Source organism: Ischnura elegans (genome assembly GCF_921293095.1).
Source record: "Ischnura elegans chromosome 13 unlocalized genomic scaffold, ioIscEleg1.1 SUPER_13_unloc_3, whole genome shotgun sequence".
NCBI lineage: Eukaryota > Metazoa > Arthropoda > Insecta > Odonata > Coenagrionidae > Ischnura > Ischnura elegans.
In genome coordinates this window covers 10721316-10745440 of record NW_025791659.1, presented here as the reverse complement: position 1 = coordinate 10745440, position 24125 = coordinate 10721316, and the positions used below count along the sequence as shown (strand labels likewise).

Below are 24125 nucleotides of genomic sequence, written 5' to 3'. Positions count from 1 at the left end.
CGACGATTGCCTTCATCAGGAACATGTCTCAAGATAAATTATCTATAAGTTTGTTCCGTCTTCTTATTGAGGTTTTCACGAGTCAGCTGACAGGCTAACCGTGAGTTCGTGACGTCATAAACTTATCTGCGGAAGGGTTTTAGCTAATTATCTCGATTTTTGTCGATTTTCCTATTAGCTAATCTATTCACACCTACGTATTTCTTCTCTTTCACATCTCTCTTTCCTTGTTCCATATATTTTGTTCGAGGTCTTCCATTTCTGTTCTTGCCTTCCACTTGTCCCTCGAAGATTGTCTTCATCAGGCCATCATGTCTCAAGATGTGGCCTATAAGGTTGTTCCGTCTTCTTGTTAAGGTTTTCATGAGGCTTCTCTTCTCTCCTACTCTTCTTAGGACTTCCTCGTTACTAACTCGGTCGATCCATTTGATTTTCAACATTTTTCTGTAGCACCACATTTCGAAGGCCTCTATCCTTGCTTTCTCCGCTGCGGTCATTGTCCATGCCTCACTTCTGTATAGGAGCATACTCCACATGTAGGTTCTTATAAATTGTTTCTTTACTTCCATATTTAAGTTTCCCGCTGTAAGCAGGTCTCTCTTTTGGTGGAATGCTCTCTTGGCCTGGGCTATTCTGCTGATAATTTCTATGACAGTAATTTTTTTATTATACTGTGATCTAATCCTGATACTCCAACATGAAGATATTCGAAAAAACAATCCTGAGCACTTTGCATGACTTTTCGACTGTTTCCATAATTTGGTCGTTCGGACACAAAATATGAAATCATTGAAAAAAGTCGATTGATGGGAGAGGAAGATATTTTTTTGGACGACAGTGTCTTCACGAGTTGATCCTTTCTAATCCAGGGCTACTTTTGGGTGAATTCAAATATCATGATTTTTCATCATGAAAACTTGAAAATTTTGCTCTTAATCATAAATATCGTGGTAGTTGATTTATTAGTTAGGAGGAACGTCGAAGTGCTGGACATGGTGGGTGAGCAGAGGCAGCTTTTAGATGAGATACGGAGGAGACAGAAGGTATGGATGGAGCGAGAACTTAGAGGGGATGGGATGTTGAAAACAGTGTTCGAGGGAAGAGTGTTAGGTAAACGAGGGAGGGGAAGGAAAAGAACAGGATTTTTGGACAGAATGAAGGGTAGTAGGTCTTATTGTGCACTGAAGAGGGATGTGCATGATATAAGGGGAGGCTCCAGGATTCCTTCTTAAGCACTCCATGGAAACCTACCTGAATCGGTAGAATACTTTAATAAAACACAATCAACGCCACAAAATAATGCGTTGTTTTGATATTTCCTGAATAAAGCAGAGCATTTACATATTTTTGATGTTGCTTAGAAGGAACATTGGGTTATTATGGGTTAACTACTGGGCGTTTTCATGAAAATGTCAACTTTTTCTCGCAAATTAAAATTTAGGCTGGAAATATTTTATCTTGATAAATGAAGAGTTAAATGATAGAATTTTATGAAATCAGTACCTATTTGAAACATTATTCAGAGCCTTATTAAAAGTTTTCAAATTATACTTCGATCCACAGAGTTTTAAAGATGTTTGAAATCAATACACTTAGGAGGTGGACTTGACAGTAATTCCGTCACATGTAAATTTTGGGCATATTTAGAAGGTATTTCGATAATTTATTTTGTTTCTACGCATGAACATCACCTTCATAAATGTATTATGATCATTTATAGCTATTAAGTTTTGATATTTTTGTGTATTTTACAATTTTATCGAAATATCCTGTTGCGTAATTTTCTCTAAAGGTAATTTCATCACAAATGGAATTTCCCTACTCTCTTGTATGCCCACTTTTTCATGAGTCGGTGACGTCATTCGATTTCTAGATGATTTTCTTGATAATTTCCTTTCATTGGGAAATATAATCGTAGTTCTCGATGCTTTCAGCATTGGTATCATCTGGCAACGTATCCATGCTTGGAGATCAAACACTCCTAAACGGATTGATATCTATATCTATCTCTATAAATAGACACTTCGAAATGTTCCTTGACGAGGTAAATAACATTTAAAAAACCCTAGGTTGGGCAGAATCACAGAACACAGTAAAAAAGGATAAAAACACTCACAGTAAGTACTAAATTTTCGGTGGCGCATTACCACCTTCCTCAGAGTCAGGTAGGAGACTGTAGGTAAAGGATCAGTTTCCTGTTCAAATTTTTTGTGTACTGTGATTCTGCCCAGCCTAGGGTTTTTTTATGTTATCTCTATTAATATATATCTAATCTATAAATTCTATCCATAAATTTATCACGAAAATAACAGTTGCGCATAATGAATAATTTAATTGTAAATGATATGAGACTAATGTGAAAATACTAGTTTAAATCGACTGTCACAATCATTTTTGCCGAAGCTGTATTTTTCTTCACTCCTCCAACTCTCCGATCATGGCCTTGAAGAAGGTTTTATTCATTTTCGAAACGTTTTCCAAAAAAACGGGCTTTGTTTTCAAGGAGTTTTAATTTTTTCATAGCGATAAACATACCGTGAAGTGGAATTCAACTTTATTTTTGGTTAACGTCGGTATTTTCTGAACATCTCGATGTCTTCATGCGATCCGGCAGCGTCGCCGTGTTAGAAGATTTTAAAGTGGTCCAGCTGAAGATAAAGTTTTGCGGGTTCTAAGGCGCTGAAAGAAATAAAACAAATGAAAAAACGTGTGCGATTGGGAAAATTATCCACAAAAGTTTAAAACCTTTTCGTATGATTTTCTTACATTATACTATGATTAATTATTTCATACATAAACATACCGTAAAGTGAAATTCAACGTTATTTTTTGGTTAACGTCGGTATTTTCTGAACATCTCGATGTCTTCATGCGATCTGGCAACGTCGCCATGCTTGGAGATTAAAATACCGATCGCCCCCAAAACTGATTCAAATCGATTCTACCCCTTCCTTCGAATGAAACCCACCTCCATCAGCGAACGAAAGGAACTTTAACGACAGGCAATCGTCATAAAACTGAGATTTTATTGCCGTTGTAAAATCCACGGTTGCCATTTTTTTCCACCCTGACTAGCTGCCATCATTACCATAACTCTCCTTCGATGAAATAATTCCACAGATCTGTGGGAGACGGAGGGATTTTAAAGCGGTCCAGCTGAAGATGAAGTTTCACGGGTTCTAAGGCTCTGAAAGAAATAAAACAAATGAAAAATTGCGTGCGAATGGGAAAATTGGCCGCAAAAGTTAAAAACTTTTCGTACGATTTTCTTACATTATTATGACTAATTATTTCATCATATTGTGCATTTGGGTTTATACCCGGTTCACCTTGTGTATTCCCTTTTTTTATTTATTGTCTCTATCGGTAATCTACTCGATTTTGTTCAAGGAAAAGTGATTTTCGCTATAATTAGCATCAATTTTTTTTCAGTAAAACATTATTTTTGAAGTTTTTCATGCTCATTATTATTTATTGCTATGAAGACTCTGCAACTGTATGAATGTGAGAAGATAATTTCACCATTTTTTTAATTATTCAGTAGACGTGACCGAAATTTGTCAATTTGTGCTGCTCATTCAAAAACATTCACTATAATTGATGTGGTGATATCTTAAGATTTACTTAATAATAGCGTTTTGAAGAGCTTATAGATGAACAACTACGTATTGTTGCTAACGGCTTCCGGGTGCAGCTGCGTGGTGCGTTTTGTCGTGCAAGCTTTCGCGTTCGTTACAGGGCGCATCATCAGGCGATGAAATTGCGAAAGAGATGCGAAAAAGATGCGATTCATCGCCTGATGATGCCCCCTGTAACGGACGCGAAAGTTAGCACGACAAAGCGCAACATGCAGCTGCACCCGGATTCCGTCAGCAGCGATGCCTCTCCCTGCGAAAACCTACGTTCAGAACTACATATAGTGACCCGGGATTAGCTTGGAAGGCTTGTTTAGTAAAACATCTGCTGAAGATTTATATTTCTCCTTCACTAAATGTATTTGTACGAGGGACGTTTTTTTTCAACCTGCGATGGGCCATGATCAGTGTAGGAAGTGATTGATTGAACATTATTTCATTGCTAAATGTTGAGCAAACTTGTGGTATCCTTTCGACATGATCGCCTCGGCAATTGAGGAATTTGGCGTGCCTTTGGACAAGTTTTACTATACTTTCTTCATGGAATGTTGGCGCCTATGACTTACAATATATTATACCTTTGTCCTGAAGTTCATCACCCGTTTGAAAACGCTTCTCTCTGAGCCATTTCTTCATTTCAGCGTAAAGATGTAAGTCACACGGCACTAGGTCGGCATTGCACGGCGGGTGATCGAAAATGTCCCATTGAAATTGCTCAAGGAGCGGTTGGGCTGCATCAGCTCTGAGATGACGGTCGTTGTCGTGGATCAGAACATCTCCAGAAGTCAGCATGTCTCTTCTTTTGCTTTGAATGAGAATGGACGCAACGTTTAACACTGTATCACACTCTAGCCACAGTGCAGTAAAGAAAAATTCTCTTTTATCGGCATAAAGGTCAAGAAAAGAAAAAGTCTATGCTGAAGCCATTCGGCGAGTTTTCTGGCTATCTCTCCGCAGCGCACACTTGGCGGGAGAATTCAATTGAGGCAGTGTAGTTAATGAGATTGCTACTAGCTTTAAAATAACAACTAACGGTCAGAAATGATTTCAGCGTGCAGTGCAGATTACGCGCAATTGCCCTACTTGCGCAGTACCCGCTTGTCTCCTGTATGATGTTCTTACTGAGCTGTCGGAGGTTGAAAGAAAAACTTCCCTCGTATAATAAACTACTCTTTTTGTAATAATCGCCCGATTTGATTCTTGTTTCTCAATTCACTTCATTTGATGAAATTCTGCTTTGTTTCGTTTGGGTTTTCCGATACGATTTTCTCAAGTACGGTACTGTACGCATATTGATTTTCTTTTGTTTTTCTCCCGACAGGTGCACACTGAGGCCAGACCACTGACTAGAGCTGTCCGCCTTCTTCGTCAGACACAGACAGTATTCGGGTGAGTCTGATTAATTATACTTAGTATTAACATCGTCATCAAAAGTAATCACTCCTAATATTGTTTCGACCAAACTCCCCTCTCCTATCCCATTACCTTTTCCTTCTGGTACATTTCTTCTTGTTAACGTAGTCTGATGCTACTGTTGCTATTGACTACCGTTCTTAGTTAAATCGCCGGGAACTAACAAGCAATAACCGATATGAGATTAAAATAGTGCATTCGCTAACTCTAAAACCGATCGCCATGATAAAAATACGAATCGTAATTTTCACACTATTTAATTCAACACTCAACCACCGACCATGGTTTCGACACTTTGTGTCATTTTCACGGTGACTTTTACTCAAATATCTATGCATGTAAAAAAATCACCATTTCAAAAGAAGAGTAGGAGAGAAGAGAAGCCTCATGAAAACCTTAATAAGAAGACGGAACAACCTTATAGGCCACATCTTGAGACATGATGGCCTGATGAAGACAATCGTCGAAGGGCAAGTGGAAGGCAAGAATGGAAAAGGAAGACCTCGAACAAAGTATATGGAACAATTAAAAAGAGATGTGAAAGAGAAGAATTACGTAGGTGTGAAAAGATTAGCTGATAGGAGAACTGAGTGGAGAGCTGCGTCAAACCATTCCTAGGATTGTTGACCAGTGATGATGATGATGATGATGACCTCATTTCAAGCTCTAAGTTTCCATATCTCGGGGTACCATCCTTCCCGAGCAACGCGGGGTGGCCGGCCAGTATTTTTTGTTAAATACACCAAACGATGAATATAATTTTTGTTTTTTTCCCGGCGAACAATTGCAGTGAAGTTTTCTCGGGTTTCGCACCGGGTCAGGTCCTCCATTTGTCCTTCCAACGTTTCGATGGACAACTCGCCCATCGTCTTCAGGGATTCAGGAATCCAATTGGATTCAGGGATTCAGGAATTGATCCAATTGGCTTCCTCCTGAATCCCTGAAGATGATGGGCGAGTTGTCCATCGAAACGTTTGAAGGAGAAATGGAGGACCTGACCCGGTGTGGAACCCGAGAAAACTTCACTGCCAAAGGATGAAGTTCGCCATGAAAAAATATTTGACTTAGCCGGGATTCGAACCCAGACAGTGACTTAGTAAGCACGACCCTCGCCACATGTGCCACAGTTTGGACTTGTGACGTAAACATCTTGTTCCGTAAAACCCATCCCGAAGTTCGCTCTGAGAAGATGGCTTGGTGGTGTAACTGGTAGCACGCCTGACCGGCAATCGGGAGATCCGGGTTCGCATCCCGGAATGAGTCAAATATTTTTTCATGGCGAACTTCATCCGTTGGTGTATTTAACTTTGCACCCGTGCGCGTGACTGCGTACAAAGTCACTTTTTCCTGCACTGCTTTAGTATTTTTTGTGTTGATATTGCGATATTTCGTTAAGAAGTACATTAACCCTTAATTACTGACGCGGGGTAATGGTAGATCCCCAGGCTGTTAAATTTGTTGTTTACTTACTGAGTGGTTTGGCAACATCGCTTAGCTACTTAATAACTTCAATTCTACTCCCCCCCTCCCACCAAACTGGTTTTTGTCAGTCTATCTCACCCTTGTGAAGCGTAAACGTTGTGCAAAGTGATCTGGGGACTCGGTATGTCCCCGCATCACTAGTTGCGTTATAGATACGTCGTTTTTTTGTATTGAAGTAATTACCATTGTTACGTGAAGTGTTGTGTATGACTTTATTTTGAATTTTGTTATAATAATTGAATTGTGAATTCCTAGGACCCGAATGGAGAGAAAATTAAATATGATTTAACGTATTCGCAAAAAATGCAAGTTTTTTATAAAAAAATGAAAAAGTTTTAAATAATGAAAACATCGAAAGAAAATGATAAACCACTCTGTAGTGAGTTGGCTTAGATGACTTTTGTCGCATTTTGTTATTATAATTGAATTATGAGTTCCATGAACCTGTAAGAAGTGAAAATTAAATATTATTTTACGTTTTCACATAAAATGCAAGGTTTTTTTTCTAAAAATATGAAAAAAGTATTAAATATTGAATGTATCGAAAGAAAATGATAGACCACGGTGTAGTGAATTGGTTTATGTTGCATTTTGTTATAATAATTGAATTATGAGTTCCCAGGACCTGTAGGAAGTGAAAATTAAATTTGATTTTACGTTTTCACAAAAACATTGCAAGGTTTTTTCTTAAAAAAATGAAAAAGTATTAAATATTGAAAATATCGAAAGAAAATAATCTATAACTGTTGAAAACAATCTTTAACTTTCAATCAAACAAAATTTAAACTTTCAAAAAATCCATTTAAGGGTTTTGACAAAATATAAGTACTTATTGAGAAATTTAATAAATATTGGGGACCTGATATGTCTCCACGCCGGTACTAACGTCTAAAAAAAACACATCAGTAGTTAGGGTTTAAATTCGTGGTTAAGGTTTAAGAATGCTTTTCTATTCCTTAACATAGAATCAGGGCATTTTCTCCTACCCTATTCGTCCAGGACCCTTCCCCCACCTTGTACCCTGGTTTTTCCCTGCGACCCTGTGGATGTGCCCCTTTTATACTCCATAAGGCGGTAAGCGGAAATAAATCAGCCGCATTCGCGTATATCACCCCATCTGTCGGTCTCCCCCAGAACTTTTACCTCGCCCTTGCAGCGCATAAATTTCTGACCTATCAACTCGACCTGACTGCATCCCTATTCGGCTTTTACGTTTCGCCCGCTGTCGCGAAGGGTACCTCCAGGGGAAATGCCGTGTTTTTATTCATTCCGGTTCTTTGAAAAGGGCTTTCCGAATGCATTTTCGCTTTTTTGGACTCTCTCTCTCTCTTTGATGATGGGAAAAGTATTTGTGTTGCCCTGTGCACGCTTAGGCACTCGTGGTAGAGTGAACACCCGATAATACGAGCACATTTTATCCGATTATCCGCTTCACCCGAATATCTTCTTTACCCGAATATCCGCGTAACCCGAATATCCGCTTAATCCAAAAATTTCCGAAACGAAAACATTTTTCAAAGAAAATTCACCTTTTCTAGTTTCCATTACGGTTCTATCTTAAACTACTCTACAAAAACTAATTCTACTGTCGCGAAAGGTAGAATCTCATCCGACCTTTTCATCAACCTTGTTATGTCCCACATGTCTGTTAAAAAAATCTCGCTATTCTTCCCCCTCACATTTACGTTATTATTTTTAATCGTATGTTTGTCATCTTGTCTCTTATTTTTCGTTACTGTATACATTTTAATTTTTTTAACTTATATCCATTATTACCATGTTAGTATTTCACTGTTAACTGGTAGAAATGCACCGTGTTAAGAATCAATCAAATAGATAATAATTATGCATGGTAAAACTAAAAAAGACGTCGTTATATTGCTACGAATTAATGATATGTGTCTCTTCCTAGATACATCTTCAGAAGTGGAAATAAATACATGTATATCTCTTATTAGCTAGCCATTTTATGAATAGTGTATCGCACAATGTACATTGACCAATAGAGGTTTAATGACTTGCACGATAGAATGGAACATAATTTTTGAAGTGAAAACTTCTTTAGCGGCGTTAAGCCCTCTAGCGGGATGGGGAAAAAGCATATAATTCGCGTGAGCGTCACCGACCCGACACCGCGATCGCTACAGCGAGATATACATTTCCGTCTTAAAATTCGTCTCTTAGTATCACATCCTCGGTAGTATAGTGGTCAGTATGCCCGCCTGTCACGCGGGAGACCGGGGTTTGATTACCCGCCGGGTAGGATTTTTTTCTCAATCTCATACAATTTAAAAATTTTTACTATGGATATTTCAACTGCGCAGACTGACTAGGCGTAGTAAATAAACTCTGTTGATATATTGTTAATATATAGACTGTTAAAGTCTTTTTGTTTTCAAAATATTAAAATTAAAATCTATAGTGTATATTGTATAAGTTCATTAAATATAAAGAGCTCGTGCATGAACGTGCAGAAGAGTGTACACGCTATAGAAATACAGTTCAGTACAATTTAAGGCAGTTTATTTTATGTGCATAGTGAACAATTATAGATTTATAGCATATTAAATAAAATAAACAAAAGCATATTATATTTTAATATATAAATGATGTTACTTTCTATTCATACACATCGTATTTTTCATATATATTTAAAAATAAACAGTTGTCTGAAAAAAATTATTTCAATTTTTGTTGAAAAATGTGTATTACTGGCAAAATTAGTTCTTTAATAATATTAAATCTATATAAAAAATAAATGGATAATAATGATTTCAGTTTTCACTTCTGTCGGCCAGTCCCACGACTGCCCCGTTTTTTTTCGGTATCAAAGGATAAGCTTAAGGAGGAATGATTTGTGCACCTGCGTTAATTAACCTTAGGATTGTTGACCTTGGTAATAATAATAATAATAATAATATTTATTGTTCTTGGACAAAATTGTCCATTAAGAACATAAAAGATATTACAAAATAAACTTGTACAAAATATATGAGATATTTCCGAATGGAATTTAGCACAACTAACACATCAGGGCATAGAAATGAAATCTTGAAGTTAACTTAAACAATCATATCAAAAAATACCTAAGAATGCACATATACCCATCGCAACAATTAGGGTAGAACATGAAAAAATACATAAATAACTAAATAAATAGAACATGAATAATGATAAATCATTTACCCCAGTAAATATAACATTCGATTTCAAACAGACCTGAGGTAAATATTATAAAACATTAATTATGAATAGTTTAAATCTCAATGACGAACAAATAAATGCATAATTAACAAGTTAAAAAACCAGTAAATACATTCCAATAGCATGAACATGAGTTTAAAAAAATACTAATAGCATTGAAACTGCGATATATTATGTATTACACATTATGCAAGAGTTTGCAGGTGTTTTTTTTTTTTTTTTTAGCACCATCGCTTATTGCTATCAAATTCACATCTATACAAACTAAAACGATTTATAAATGGTAACCACAGGAGTAGGCAGACACATAACAATGAAAAACAATACAAAAGCACAAAACGAGATCATACATTTTCGAGGTGATTGGTAAGGTGATGAAGTGAACTTCAGTAAGGAGTTGAGAGGTTATCGCTACGTTTATGGGACACTTTGGAACATGAGAACTCCTCATAAACTTTGGAGCGAGATATCTACTTCCCCTCGGACACCACCAGAGGTCAGCATAATTGACTGGCGTGGAACTTCTCCCCCTAACCTGATTGGTCAATTGACTCGGGAGGCCAGTTTGCCCTTAGCGCCTTTTGTGAAGGTGTCCCGTTGCCTAAATAAACGCCGCCGCTCGTCCAAGACCCTTACTCAAGCCCTGAAAACCCTTTTTGGAGAGATTGAATCCTTAAACCACACCCCTGGACGAACCCTGGACGGGTGCCAGGGAGAAAATGATCTGGTTTCACCCTTAAGTGTAACCCTTACTCCGTTTCTTTGACCCTGTGAAAATGGAGGGGTCCGAGAACGCAACCCTGAGGTACACCTATTTGAAAAAAATGAACATGCGAGTAGCACTCCCCTGTAACAGCCTCCCTTGCCATCTCGTAAAAAGGGGTAAGGTGCTCCTTTGGGGTAGGTTTGGCAGGGTTCGGTTTCAAAAGGGGTTTTCAAAATCCTCAATCGTGAGTAGGGGAGGATGTGTGGGTTTTCAAGCTAATTTTACAGGAGTGTCCTGCAGCTTAGGGCCTATAAACTGACCCTATTTTTTTCTCCGTCGCGCGAAGAAAGCAAATTACTTTAAGACATTACGAGACGAATAAGGCGTTAAAATGAGTTTGCTTTCATGTGTGCCTAGTGATCAGTGTAGAAGGCTGAGATAAAAATAAGAGATTGAGAAATTGTATTTGAATTTAATATCCAATATATCAATAGGGTACAATATGATAGTTTCTTTCATCAAAGAAAAAGAAGGCCATTGACATCAGTGTATTCATTATTTAAAAATTATTTGGTTTTAGACATGCCAGTTTAGACGAATGTTAATGGTCAATTTTAACCTCATTTGAAAAAGGCCAGATTGGCGCCCATGCGATGACGTGACGTCACAGGGACCCAGATTTTATACGAAGAGTCAGGACAACAATTATGCTTGTTCACTAATTTCATTATTTTACATGCATACATTCACGTAATAGAGAGAGCACATATTGAAAAAATAGCCATTCAAGTAAGCGATGCATGTAATAATATGCATACACATATGTATATGTGAACTTATTTTATTCCTTTATGCATCAATAAGCATCAGCTATAATAGAATGGTATAAGGCGCCACAGAAAAGCATCACCTCATAAAATACTTCAGTATCTAGGCGATTTTATGTACAAAATGTGTTCATCATTGTAAAATAATCGAAATCAATGCACAATGTCAACAAAATAGATGTCAATATAACCAAATTTTTAAAAATAAAATATTTAATTTGTCAACCTAATCAATTAATTAATTATCTATTATTATGATAAGAGATACGTGAAAATCGCACTTTCATTTTTATTTTATCGCACTTTCAGTAACAGTTTATCACATATTGTAGCGTCTTTTTTTTATTTTCATACTGAGGTAGATGACGATAAAATGTAGTGAAACACAGTTATATGACAAAATACTGAATATTTCAAATAACTATGTCGTAGAACAATGATAAATTAAGGAATAAGACGTATAGTGGCGGAGGTGTAGCTTGCCCGCTCCCACTTGTAGTTCGCGGCCACGTAGAGTCCCAGCCAACTAGCAGCTGGCCAGTCGCTCACATGCTTAAAGCGAAGAGTGTTGGCGGATCATTTAAACTTCGCTCGGCACAAAATGTACGAATTTTTCCGTCGAAAAGGCAAATTAGCGTAAAAATATCATAAAAGTCCAGTCATTGCATCTATGTCGCATTTATTTGCGCACGTCGCATATATATCGCATTTATCGCATTTGCGATTTTTACGCATCTCTAATTATGATATATCACGGTAATTTCATGGAAATCGCGTTACGGACATTCTAAACCAGAATCTTAACACCTTAGTTTTGCTATTAGCATCGGTATATGTGATCCTAGGTGGTGAAACAGTTAATTTTTTACATTTTCCAATGGTGTTTTATTTGAATGGTGCATTCCCGAACATCAGACGATATCCAGCTTCCGAAAGACAGAGAAAATCGCGAATTGTACATGAATTATTAGTCCCGGCAGTTATGCTTGAATTATTCATGAATTTTCGCTCCAAACGCGAATTTCAAAATATTTTATTTAAAATTCATTTTACATAAAAGTTTTTCCGTCGAACATATTGTGAAATTTCCCTGGAAATCCGGGTATTATTGCATGTAGCAGTGAAGTTTTCTCGGGTGTCACTCCGGGTCAGGTCCTCCATTTCTCATTACAACGTTTCGATGGACTACTCGCCCATCGTCTTCAGGGATTCAGGAATCCAATACCAAATCCTCAAAGTCTCGGGGTATATATTTATATATATATTTATATATATATATTTAATTAACTTTAACTATATAATGTTTTCTCCGAATCTGAATAGATTCTTTTACTGCGCGGTCCCAGTATCCATTAGATCGACAGAGCAGCTTCGCTTCTTCCCAGTGAACCATATGATTCTCCAGGATGCTGTGCTCAGCCACTACCGATTTTTCCAGCTGTCCTAATCTTAGGTGTCTGCGATGCTCTTTCAATCTCGTCTCAATAGTGCGGCCCGTCTCTCCAATGTAGGTTTTTCCGCATTCACATGGGAGGACCTGACCCGGTGTGAAACCCGAGAAAACTTCACTGCAATTGTTCGCCGGGAAAAAAAACAAAAATTATATGATTGCATGTAGTTTTCTGCTTTCATTGGCCGGAAATCATGTCAGAAAGGTCGTTAGAATATTTTTTCCCATTCAAATGAATAGAATTGATAGAAAATTTTGTTTTTTTGGAGACAGAAGCCTGCTGTAATTTCAAATGATTATTTAACCTGAAATTTTGTGAAATTTCCCTCGAAATCCGGGAACAATGCATAAGTTTTTTGCTATCATTGGCCGGACATCCTGTCAGAAAGGTCGTTAAAATATTTCTTCCTACCCAAATGAATAGATTCGATAGAAACTTGTGTTTTTTGGGGACAGAAGCCTGCTGTAATTCCAAATGTTTGTCCCAATTAGTCATCCCCCCACGGAAGGTGTCCCATTCGAAGATTAAGCAATTAGTTTAAAAGGGAACACTTTAAAAGGGAGAAGCTGATTCATTTATTCAATTAGCCAGAGTGTATCTGGCCCTACGTACATATATACTCACGGTCCATATATATATGTGAAATAAAATGCGCTGCGAGTAAGGCGTTCGTCATTTAAAAATGTACGGTTCGTATGAACGAAATCGTGGACCGATTCACTGAAATACCAAAGGGCTGATTACGTGAAAGATATCGGCCATGTTAAGGTTTCTGGAGAGGTTGTTTGCTATATATCTCCATTAAAAATTGAAGCCTTGGTTACGCTTCTCATATACCTCCATCTTGTTCATTTTTCAGATTTGCCACAAATTGAGCTTCATTTATATTTGAACTCATTTTCAGTCTATCTCAGTCTAGACAGGCATACGAAAGGAACCGTTACCACAAGAAAAATAAAATTTTCGGTCACATGGCAACCACCGTCAATTTTATTGATTTGTATAAAACGTATTAAAAATTTTAAACTATCGTAAGACCGCTTGAAACTTAGTAAACTCATAACTTGGTGAATTTATTGCAGTTTGATGCACAAAATTATCCGTTAAAAGTCCAATATTCCCATTTAGGAAAGCATTTATAAAAATTGATGAAAATTATATTTCGTATCTGTGATTTTTTTTATAGCTGTTAACAGTAAAGTGAATCCCATGACTTTTGTATCTATTGGTCGTTAATTATACCTTTTCAAAATTATTTATTTTCATCAGTTCTGTAGTGAGTATGCGGTTTATTCGATGTTTTCCCCTACACTCGCTCTCCAGTAAAAAATGCTCTTTTGTTGAAAGGATAAACATATATACCTACAACATGGTAAAACTTAGTTTTTTGGTCAAGTATACATTTACTTTTCCAGAAATAACAAAATTTTGTAGCGTGTTCCCGTTTGGGAATGTGCTTAATGATGAGGTTACCTCAAACGGCGGCAGCGGGAACCAGAATGACGTCACACGGGCTTTTCCCAGCATGCAAACTTAGCCGTCGCGCTTGAAAATTTTCACTTTACATTTAATCGAAAAAAAATATATCGTCATTAAAAAATCTAAAAGCGTGAAATGCGTTCTCAAGGAGTAAATAATCTTTCGATTTAGGCAATTTAACCCTCATATGGATTTACAAAATTAGTTACGTCGTTGGATTTTCGGCGCCGCAGCGGCGCCGCGTCATTTTTTGCTATTATCTTTCAAAGTTAGCCAGAATTTACAAGTTTTCCGATTGATAATGGTAAATACATCTATTATCTTTATTTCTTACCGTGTTTTGCTAGATTTAAACCCTTATTGTTGAAGTTATAACAAAAAATCTTGAACGCTGCATTCTTTTCCATTTCTTGCCGTAATGCTCTTTATTTCAGTTCCCTTTGTTTGTTATTTTTGAATGAAAGTTTTAATTTCATGTGTTATTGTTGTTTGAAATATTTTTCTGATATGCAGAGCTCGACAAACTCCGCTTTTTAATGTTTATATTGTTTATAATTTTATGTATCTAAATACTAAAAATGATGACCGAATAAAATTCGTTTATGCCCATATGACATAATTTTGCTTCACTACGTCCACCCATTTGTTATATCTTTGCAGTGTATACAGAAGGATAAGTTATTAAACGTTAATAATGGAACAGCTGTAGGTTAAGTGAGAAGAGACGAGTGTTACTTTCGTAGATTCTGGCGATCAAGACAAATCTTACGAATATTCTGGGAGCTTATGCCCTGCAATTAAAAAAATCAAGTCTTATGGGTTTTGAAATATAAATAATATGGGATGATAAGCGGCGTGTCAAAGAACCCAACGCTTCTTTGGAGTTGAAGCTAGAAGAGTTGGTACTCTTTTCCTACCACGGAGCCCTATTCCCCCACTGGGGACGTGTAGCCCAAGGAAAAGGTTTCCTTAGATATGGACGGGTAAATGTTTTGCGTGGGAGTGCATCAGATTAGGTTTTACTCCTGGATTGGTGGGAAATCCAAAAAAAATAAATTCTTAGAAGTATGTGTTATTGGTGGTAGGGGAGAAGGAGCAGCTGCCTTTTTTTCGTCCAGCTCTGCGTGAGAAACCGATGAAAGAATTCTCTGGGGTGACAAAAATACCCTCACTTTGGAAGGACTTCCCTTACATTTTCTTTCTTAGCGTTTCACTGACCCAAACATTGAGACTGTCATACCTTCCCACTAAGCTCCCTTATTCGTCATTCACCACCTTCTTCCCCCTCCCACAAAACTTGATTGAACTTCTCTCCACCCTAATGACCCACCCGAGCTAGACCTTCTCGGAATGAAGGGAGCGCCTTCGCGGGGCGTTTTGACAAGGCTTTTGTTCCCTGTCCCTCATGCAGCGATGGAAGGAAGAAGAAAAAGCATGCTTTTGTATCTAATTGCCTCCTTGCACTCCCAACCTTTTCCGCGATAAGGATTTTCTACTCCTACCTGTCCTAACGATCTGGGTATTCCCCGATCCTTGGCAGTCGACACACTACCACCACTTCACCTCAAAACAACCTCTTGGCATTCCTTCTCCTTTCTCCTCCTCACTCACCCCTTTACGTTAGTAACACCCCCAATGCATAAAACATCTGTGCATTTCAGTACACAAAGAAACGAGAAATATGTTCACAAATTTTCACCTCACGGTAAATTGTCTTTTCACCTATTCATAATGAAACGATTTTTACCATGTAAAGTCTAAACTCATCGTCAGGAAAGAGAAATTATTTTCTATCACACAATTAGTTGGGTAGTTATCTGGATTTCACCCCAATGGTAAACTGTCACGTCATCAGTAACTGTATTAACGCTTGCAATTTTGTATAGACTATCTTAGACGCAAAGGGATTTTTTTTTCGAATGAAAGGTACAAGACATATAACAATAACTGTGCGATGTGTTCTTCACGGTAGTCGGTGAAATTTCTGAATCTCCTGGCAAGTTACAGTTACTCATTCAGCGAGAAATATTCACACAACGGTGAGGAAGCATTATTCTACGAATTCGGATAATGCATTGTGTTAAATTTTTCTTAGAATTGCGGCTTGGAGTAATTCTAAACAGAGTCACCCTAGGATGTACCCAAAGGTGACTATCACCACGGCAGGTACGTGGGCGCGGAGCGGAGAAGGTGCCCAAGCAAAACTAAGTCGGAAGCCACGGAAAAAACAAGGAAAACTTGGCTAGCCATGAGTTTCTATGAATAATTCTTGCGAAAAGATGAAGTTTTGTCAATGAACATTACAACGAAGCAAACATAATGATTCTTAGCTAAAAGAGGAAGCACAATTGGTATTGTAATATTTTCCTTTTGTTAAACAATTTCACTTGGTTTATAAGCTTAAAAAAATTAAATAATAGGATTATAAATGCATTTCATATGAAACAAATTGCATTTCATATGAAACATAATTGCTTTGACATTAGCGTTGAGAGTGCAGACCCTGACGTAGCGACGAGGAAATTCTCGGCCCAAGCAAAACTAAGTCGGAGGCCCATGAAAAAACAACTTTGACTAGCCATGAGTTTTTATGAATAATTCTCGTAAAAAGATGAAGTTTTGTCAATGAACATCATAACGAGGCAAATAGATTGATGCTTAGCTAAAATAGAAAGCAAAATTGGTATGGTAATATTTTCCTTTTGTTTAACAATTTTATTTTGTTTATAATGTTTAGAAATATAAATAATATGATTATAAATATATTATAGCATTTCATACGAAACATAATTGCTTTGACATTAACATTGAGAGTGCAGTCAACGACGTAGCGACGAGGAAATACTGAGCGCCGCAGCGGCGCCGAAAATCCAACGACGTAACGTTTTCCATTAGAGGCCAATAAAATGTAAACTATAGACACTACGCTAACAAAATTTTATATTTAGACGCACAAAGCAGAAAAAATAGACTACTGAAAATTTCAAAATGATTCATTGGAATGGAAAATTTTTACACCACTTTTAAAACCACGAGCGCCGCTAAGGCGCAGCGAATCCATATGAGGGTTAAAAAAATAGAAAACCACATTATTTGCATTGCGTTCAAATAAATTTTAATTGAAGCGGGAAGGATGATTCTGTATACTCTTTTAACCCTCGAGCGGGCGCGCCTGATTTTTTACACGTGGCGTACCTTGTCCACGATACATGCATTTACATGATAGCACTCGATTGTTGTTAAAATGTATCCTTATTTGTAGAAATTCGTTCAATACATCCATAGGCGATAGAGAAATTAAGGTACACAGGTGGCCGATTATTGCTAAAATTTATTTTCTTTTGTAGAAATTAGTTCAAGCTTTTACATTCATAGGTATTGGCGATATTAAAATACACGAGTGTAATTTAAAAATTTGCTGCAACACTTTGTACTTTAAAAACTCACGCTGTCTAAATGACATTGTAAGAATACACGAGTCCATTCAAGAAAAGCAAAGCACGAGGTACACGGGAGGTCGCGCGGAATACCGAACGGATAGATATGCGAATTCGTTTTTCCCCCGAACCATAAAGGACTTTAATAAACGCTAGTCCCAACTTCCTTTGAGCACTAATTTTTTTTTTTTTATTAGCTGTAAACGGCTGGTGTCCTAACACCCCCTGCCACACGCCTTTTAGGTGGCTTGCGGGGTATTATGTAGATGTAGATGAATACTTTGTATGCCACGGGTATCAGTTCCTCTTACCAACCTAAAAATAAATTAGCGACTATACTTCGAGCTTTGAAAACTCGCTCTATAGACAGTCAAAGTACATCGTAGGAACACTAGAGGCCATTCTAGACCAAACTGTAAGCACAATCTTGAAATGCTCTGTTTTCGAAGGTTGGCGTACTTTATAATAGTGGGTAACGAATCGTAATCAATGCCTTTCGTTTTCTTTCATGAAGGAAACTACCCTATTGTGGTGTAAGGAAATGTGTGTGAATTAGTTTTGGAGAGACTTTTTGCGAGTTTTTTCGTGAACAGAGCAGGGAAAAACTCTTCCTTAGTGGACATATTGAGAGGATGTATTGAGCGACCCCCATACCCAGACGGCACAGAATCCTCCGTATCTAATTCGTATGCAGATAGTATCCATTGACTACCACTCCGTCGCTTTTTGTCAATTGATACTATCTGCATACGAATTAGATACGGAGGATTCTGTGCCGTCTGGGTAGTTACCAACCTATCTTTTAACACTAGAACTACCGATGGAGTCATTTTGACTCCTCGCGAATTTTATTTCTCTGCCCTGACTAAAATTTTCTGTATTCCGGCCTGAAATTCCATGACTTTTATTCATTTTTGACACAAAATAAGGCTTTGCGATTAAAATAGTTCTAGAAAGTAAAAAAGTACTCATTTATCAAAATTTACCTTCGACTACCAAAGGGAGTCATTTTGACTCCCAAATGTATTTTGCTTGTCTTTTCGCCAAATAGTAACATTTGTTCAAGAGTTTATTTCTTCTTATGTTAATCATTAATTTAAATCAATCGATGGCTTAAATATAAAATAATTTCGCTTTTAGGCCAATATTTGCGAGACTTTGAAGGCATTTGTAATTTTACGGGACCGTGTTTGGAACTACAAACCATATGAATGTCCTGATATCATTTTATCCTGCGATAAAGTGGTGAATATGCCATTCATATTGAGCATTTTCAAATTCATGTATTTAGAAGCCGTCGTATCTACCCCTCATCCCTTACCCCTCCCTTCTCCCCGCCTGTCAGACTCGCTGCAGCGCAATACTATGTATACAGTATCGTGCTGCAGCGCTTTTATTTCACCCTTGACAATGAGGAAGTTGATTTTCAAACCTGAAAAAGTACCTTTGTATCCTTCCATTGATATAATGATGAACCAGGAAAATAAATCAGTAGAATAATTTTAAAGTTGTTGTCCTAGCATTGTCGGCTCTGACAGCGCTGGCTGTCGTGCGCCGCACAGGAAAACCGTGCGCTGTCCTTTGCATTAGGAAATCCAGTGAACTCTCTCTTCTGTAGTGGACTGTAGAACTCTTGTGAAGGCTTTCATTTTTCCTGACTGGCAGTATGACCAGAAGAAGTAGGCTAAAGCGTGAAGAAGTCCTTTCTATGTTGCATTCTATACCGGAAGGCAAATCGGAATGCGAAATGAAGATCATTTCGTCTCTGACGAAGTCGAAGATTTTATTCCTCAAAACGTTTCTAGCTAGTCTGAAGATTCAGACATAACACGTTTGAAAGATATGCCGTAATATACATTTACTTTCCCTTTCATAAGGAGTTACAAAACAAAGATATTATTTATCGGTTCATGTATAGTGGCTCACATAAAGCGATGTAAAGCACGCAGACAAAATTATGAAGATTTTACTCTTTTCGATGGGGAGCTAGATGCATGCATAGCCACATTGAATGCCCGCGGAATATCAGGTACAAATGATCTCTCTATTGCAAGTATTTGGTCAAACGACTGGGGAATACCATTATCTAAAATGAACGACTAGGAACCGATTAGTAAAAGTTTTAAATTATCTAAGATTTGATGAGAAATCTAATCGATTCCAGCGGCTCAAAATTGTCAAGTATGCCATATTTTCAATAGTGTAGGATAGATTCACATATAATTACATTGCTTGTTACAAACCTGGTCCGTACATCACGGTTGTTGAACAAATTTTCCCCAGTAAAAGCTGGTGTATTTCACTCAGTACATTCCATCTTAGCCGGAAAAATACGGCCATGAATATTGGCTAGCTTTTGACAAGGATAGCAAATATCTTGCAAATGCCTTTCCTTATGATGGAAAAGATTATTCACTTCATGCAGATTGCCGTTTAGTAGTACTGAAACTAATGCAACCGTTTCTGTAAAAGGGTGAAATTTTACTGTAGATAATTACATTACCTCAGTCAAATTCGCCGAACAGCAAAAAACCTAGGGTACTAGCATCGTGGGAAAGGTAAATAAATAGAAGAGAAGTACCAAAATAAATGAAATCACATATACACCACAAGAACATATGCTCAGCGATGGCCTATCCACTCGTTGTAAAATACTTCTGATTTAGCAGGTATTCACGGATAGTGTACAAGGAGACTACCTAAAACATTTCGCGCAAGACGCTTTTGAAAATGCTCGATACAGAGTTGGCTGATACTCAAATTAGATCTCGACAAAAGCGTGGCGTGTCCAATGGTGCAGATTCTTCTTACGGGATTCTGCAAAAAAATATTTCCAAGCAAAACCAAAGTGCAAAAAGAATCGATCAGTTTGGAATTGTATGACCTGCCAAAAGTCTTTGTGTGGGCAATTTAAATGAACGTCAATGCTTGAACTGTTTAGCACCTTGGCCAAATGCGTGGCTTATCAAATGTATATGTTTTGGTTTATTTAATTATCTTCCCAACTTCCATGTAGCCAAGGTAATATTTTGATCATTCAAACATAATGATAAAATGTGTTGAAATGTCTATGTTTGCTGTTTTATCCAATTACTCTGTGAAAATCCTATTAAAACAACATAGCATGTAGGAAAAAAGAATTTCAAAGCAATACTGTCGAATCTCGCATTTTAAAAAATATATAATTTTTTGTTTAAATCACGTCTGAAATAATGCAATAATAAACAAAAATGGTAAACTAAAGCAATGTATAAATAAAAACATAGATAAACTGGAAAATAAACAATTATAAGGTAGGAGTCAAAATGACTCCATTTGGTAGTTCTAGGAGGGGTGTCAAGTCCGGTATTCCTAGTGTTAAAAAAAACCTAATCCTAACAATCCTCGATATTGGCGTTCCTTTCTCACCAGATTTTCGTTGGGCCCAATGAATAACTAAACTACGATTGACATCATCGACTCTATACACCCTATTCAACCCTTCGTTAATGTTTCCGAGCGTCTCTTGCTCGCTACAAAGTAACTCAATTACAGCGCGTTGCATTACAAGGACGTCAAGTGCGTCCGCCATCTTATATAAATTCTGCTACCATGCGACAATCGGTCATCATCATTAGTCAACAATCCTAGGTATAGTTTGACGCAGCTCTCCATTCCTCTCTCCTATCCACTAGCCTTTTCATTGCGACGTATTTCTTTTACACCCTTTACAACTTATTGTCCTATGCAACTCATTCGTGGCCGTCCCTTGCCCTTTTTTCCTTCCACTTGTCCATCAACGATTGTCTTTATCACGCCATCATGCCTCAAAATGTGTCCAAATAAGTTGTCCCGTCTTCTGCTTAAGGTTTTCAGAAGAATTCTCTTTTCTGCCACTATTCTTAGCACTTTCTCGTTACTCACACGGTCAATCCATTTTATCTTCATCATTCTTCTATGTACACCACATTTCGAATGCTTCCACTCTTGACTTCTCTCCTGCTGTCAACGTCCAAGCCTCGCTTCCATGGAGAAACATTCTCCATATGTAGCATCTGATGACTTGTTTCCTTACATCTTTGCTTGTATTCTCAGCTGTAAGAAGATTGTTCTTTTTGTAGAAAGCCCTCTTCGCCTGCGCTATTCTATCTGCGCTATTACTATTTCTTTCTTGCTTCATCCATCGCAGTGCGCTGAAATAAATTTGAATGAAAGCGGGAAGGATGCTTCTATATTCTCTTTATTATTGAAAGTTCCTAGAGTAACAATTTTTTTGTCAGGAAATTTGTGTAAATTAGTTTTGGAAAGAATTTTTGTGAGTTTTCGCGTGAACAGAGCAGGGAAAAACTCTTCCTTAGCGGGCATGTTGAGGGGAAATATTGAGCGACCCTCATAGTTACCAACCAATCTTTTACAAAAACCTAATCCTTCACGCCAAAATTACGGCACCATTTTCTCCGATAGTGGGAACCGGGCTCTGCTAATTTCCACGTTGATTTCGAAGTGCACCGACCCCTCCTTCGCAAAGAGGGAGACTTTCATCCATCCCGTCCCATGCAGACCGGCCCCTGAAGGTCCCAGAGGTCCCTTATCAATTAAGACCCCGACATCAATCATCTAATCGATAAGAAACTCTCTCTCTGGGAACTTCAAAACCTTTAGAGTTCGGAATTGAGGGGAGGGGTTTGAGATGGTTCCCGCTTATATATATACGTGTGCACCAAAGTGGAACTTCGTCTTAAGAGAAGTCTACTCGTCTTCCTTCTACCAAGAAAGACCTCAGACTTTAGAACTCCAACCCTCCTACCTCACAATTTCATCAAATTTCTTGTACCATGCCATTCCTGAAAGAGGTTGAGTACCAAGGGGACTATATAGAGGTTGCCCTATTCCATCCCATTGCAGACTGATTTCTGTTGCCTCATCGATCGCATTTTAATCGGTTTTCAAAAGTGTCCGCGAGGCGGTGATGGCTTTTAATCCATTTATTTCCAATATTTATCCTTTTAATGTTTATTATTGCGAGGAATATAATTTATAAGTAATTAATTTGATTGATCACATCAATTTCTGTATACATATCGGTTAATACCCCTAAGTATACCTTATTTTCCTGTAAAACTCGGATCAATTTGTCCGTCAGCGACGCGTGTGGCGACTTTTGTAAACACATTTAACTGCACTGTGGATGACTACAACATTAAGAGACCGACTTGAGGATACTCTTTTGTAATATTCGTGTTTTATCCTCTCCAACCCCCTACCGTAGTGAATCCTTGCGGTCTTACTCGGAACTAACAAAACAAATGACTCCGTTCACCGTGAGATCCATGTATGTACCTGTAACTCCTATACGAACCAGGATATTGATAAACTCCACTAATGAATTACAATGATAGATTTTAACACAGACGTTTCCAAATTCTTTTGTTTTGTTCTCTTTTATCCAATTCCTGTTAAAAATTCAATTTTTTTGTACTTGAAAACGACCTTTTCGGACCTTTTCGAAGTTAACGAAGTCTTCTTTTAATTTGTGAATATCAACTTCCACATAGTTGAACCTGATAGCATTGAACGTAAAATCTCTAATCTTGTTTAAATTCATGGTTTATTTTGTATTTGCATTGTTATTTTTTCTATTCTTGAACTTTATTTTGTCTATTCCGATCTTGTACTGCAACATATATATTTTATTATCAAAATTGTATTTGTCCTATTATATTTTTTTAAATTCTCATAAATTAGCACCAGCCGCTGGTTTAAAAATGATGGTAACCCCTGTTAAGGTATACTCAAGGGGTATAGTGAAATTTCTTTGTAGCGAAATCCTACGGACCACCGAAAGTCGTTCGTTAAACTGAAATTTTGTTAAAAGGGAAATACGTTACACGGGAAATTTCGTTCAACGGGACGGAAACTAATGTCATTATATTGAATGTTTCGTTACACTGGCGTTTAAAGGCGCATAATGCAACCCAACCAATTTTTTCTGAACGGGACGAGGGCCATTAATTACCCCCGTGAGAGATAGAAAAAATGAATCGCGAAGGGCGTCGTGGATTACGTCTACCGTAACGGATGAATACGGTGAAAGATAAGAAAAAATGTTGCGAGGAAAATTAAGAGAAAAATGAATGAAAATAAGTTATGTGGTGTTCTCAGCAGACGTTGAACATAATCTCTTGTCTTTCTCTAAAATATTCTTTATATTTTTTCAAGTATTCGAGTGGAGAAAGCGTATTATGTATGCTATTTACAATAAAGTATATACTTGGACATAAGCTAAGAATCAAGAGAAAATAAAATTCTAAATATCGTGTCAGTCATCAGTGCAAACATTAAAAAAATATGAATATCCCAAAAGTGTAGCAAGAACTCTCTATGAAAACAAAAATTTTTGTTCCCACTTTTTAAAATCCCACCTAAGCAACTCTTCCACCTACCGGCGTGGAGGGGATTCAAGTTAAAAAAAACAAAGGCGAATTGGCGCGCGGTGCATAATGCAACCCCAA

The 24125-nt window shown here is 37.5% G+C and overlaps 1 protein-coding gene across 1 annotated transcript in view; it reads left to right on the top strand.

Annotated features, from left to right (window-relative positions):
* Nucleotides 1-24125, top strand: part of LOC124172994 (dentin matrix acidic phosphoprotein 1-like) — an 89386-nt gene that overhangs the window by 7632 nt on the left and 57629 nt on the right. Inside the window, exon 2 of the mRNA XM_046552527.1 lies at nt 4957-5024. Within this exon, the coding sequence (XP_046408483.1) occupies nt 4957-5024 (68 nt within the window). The remainder of the gene's footprint in view (nt 1-4956; nt 5025-24125) is intronic.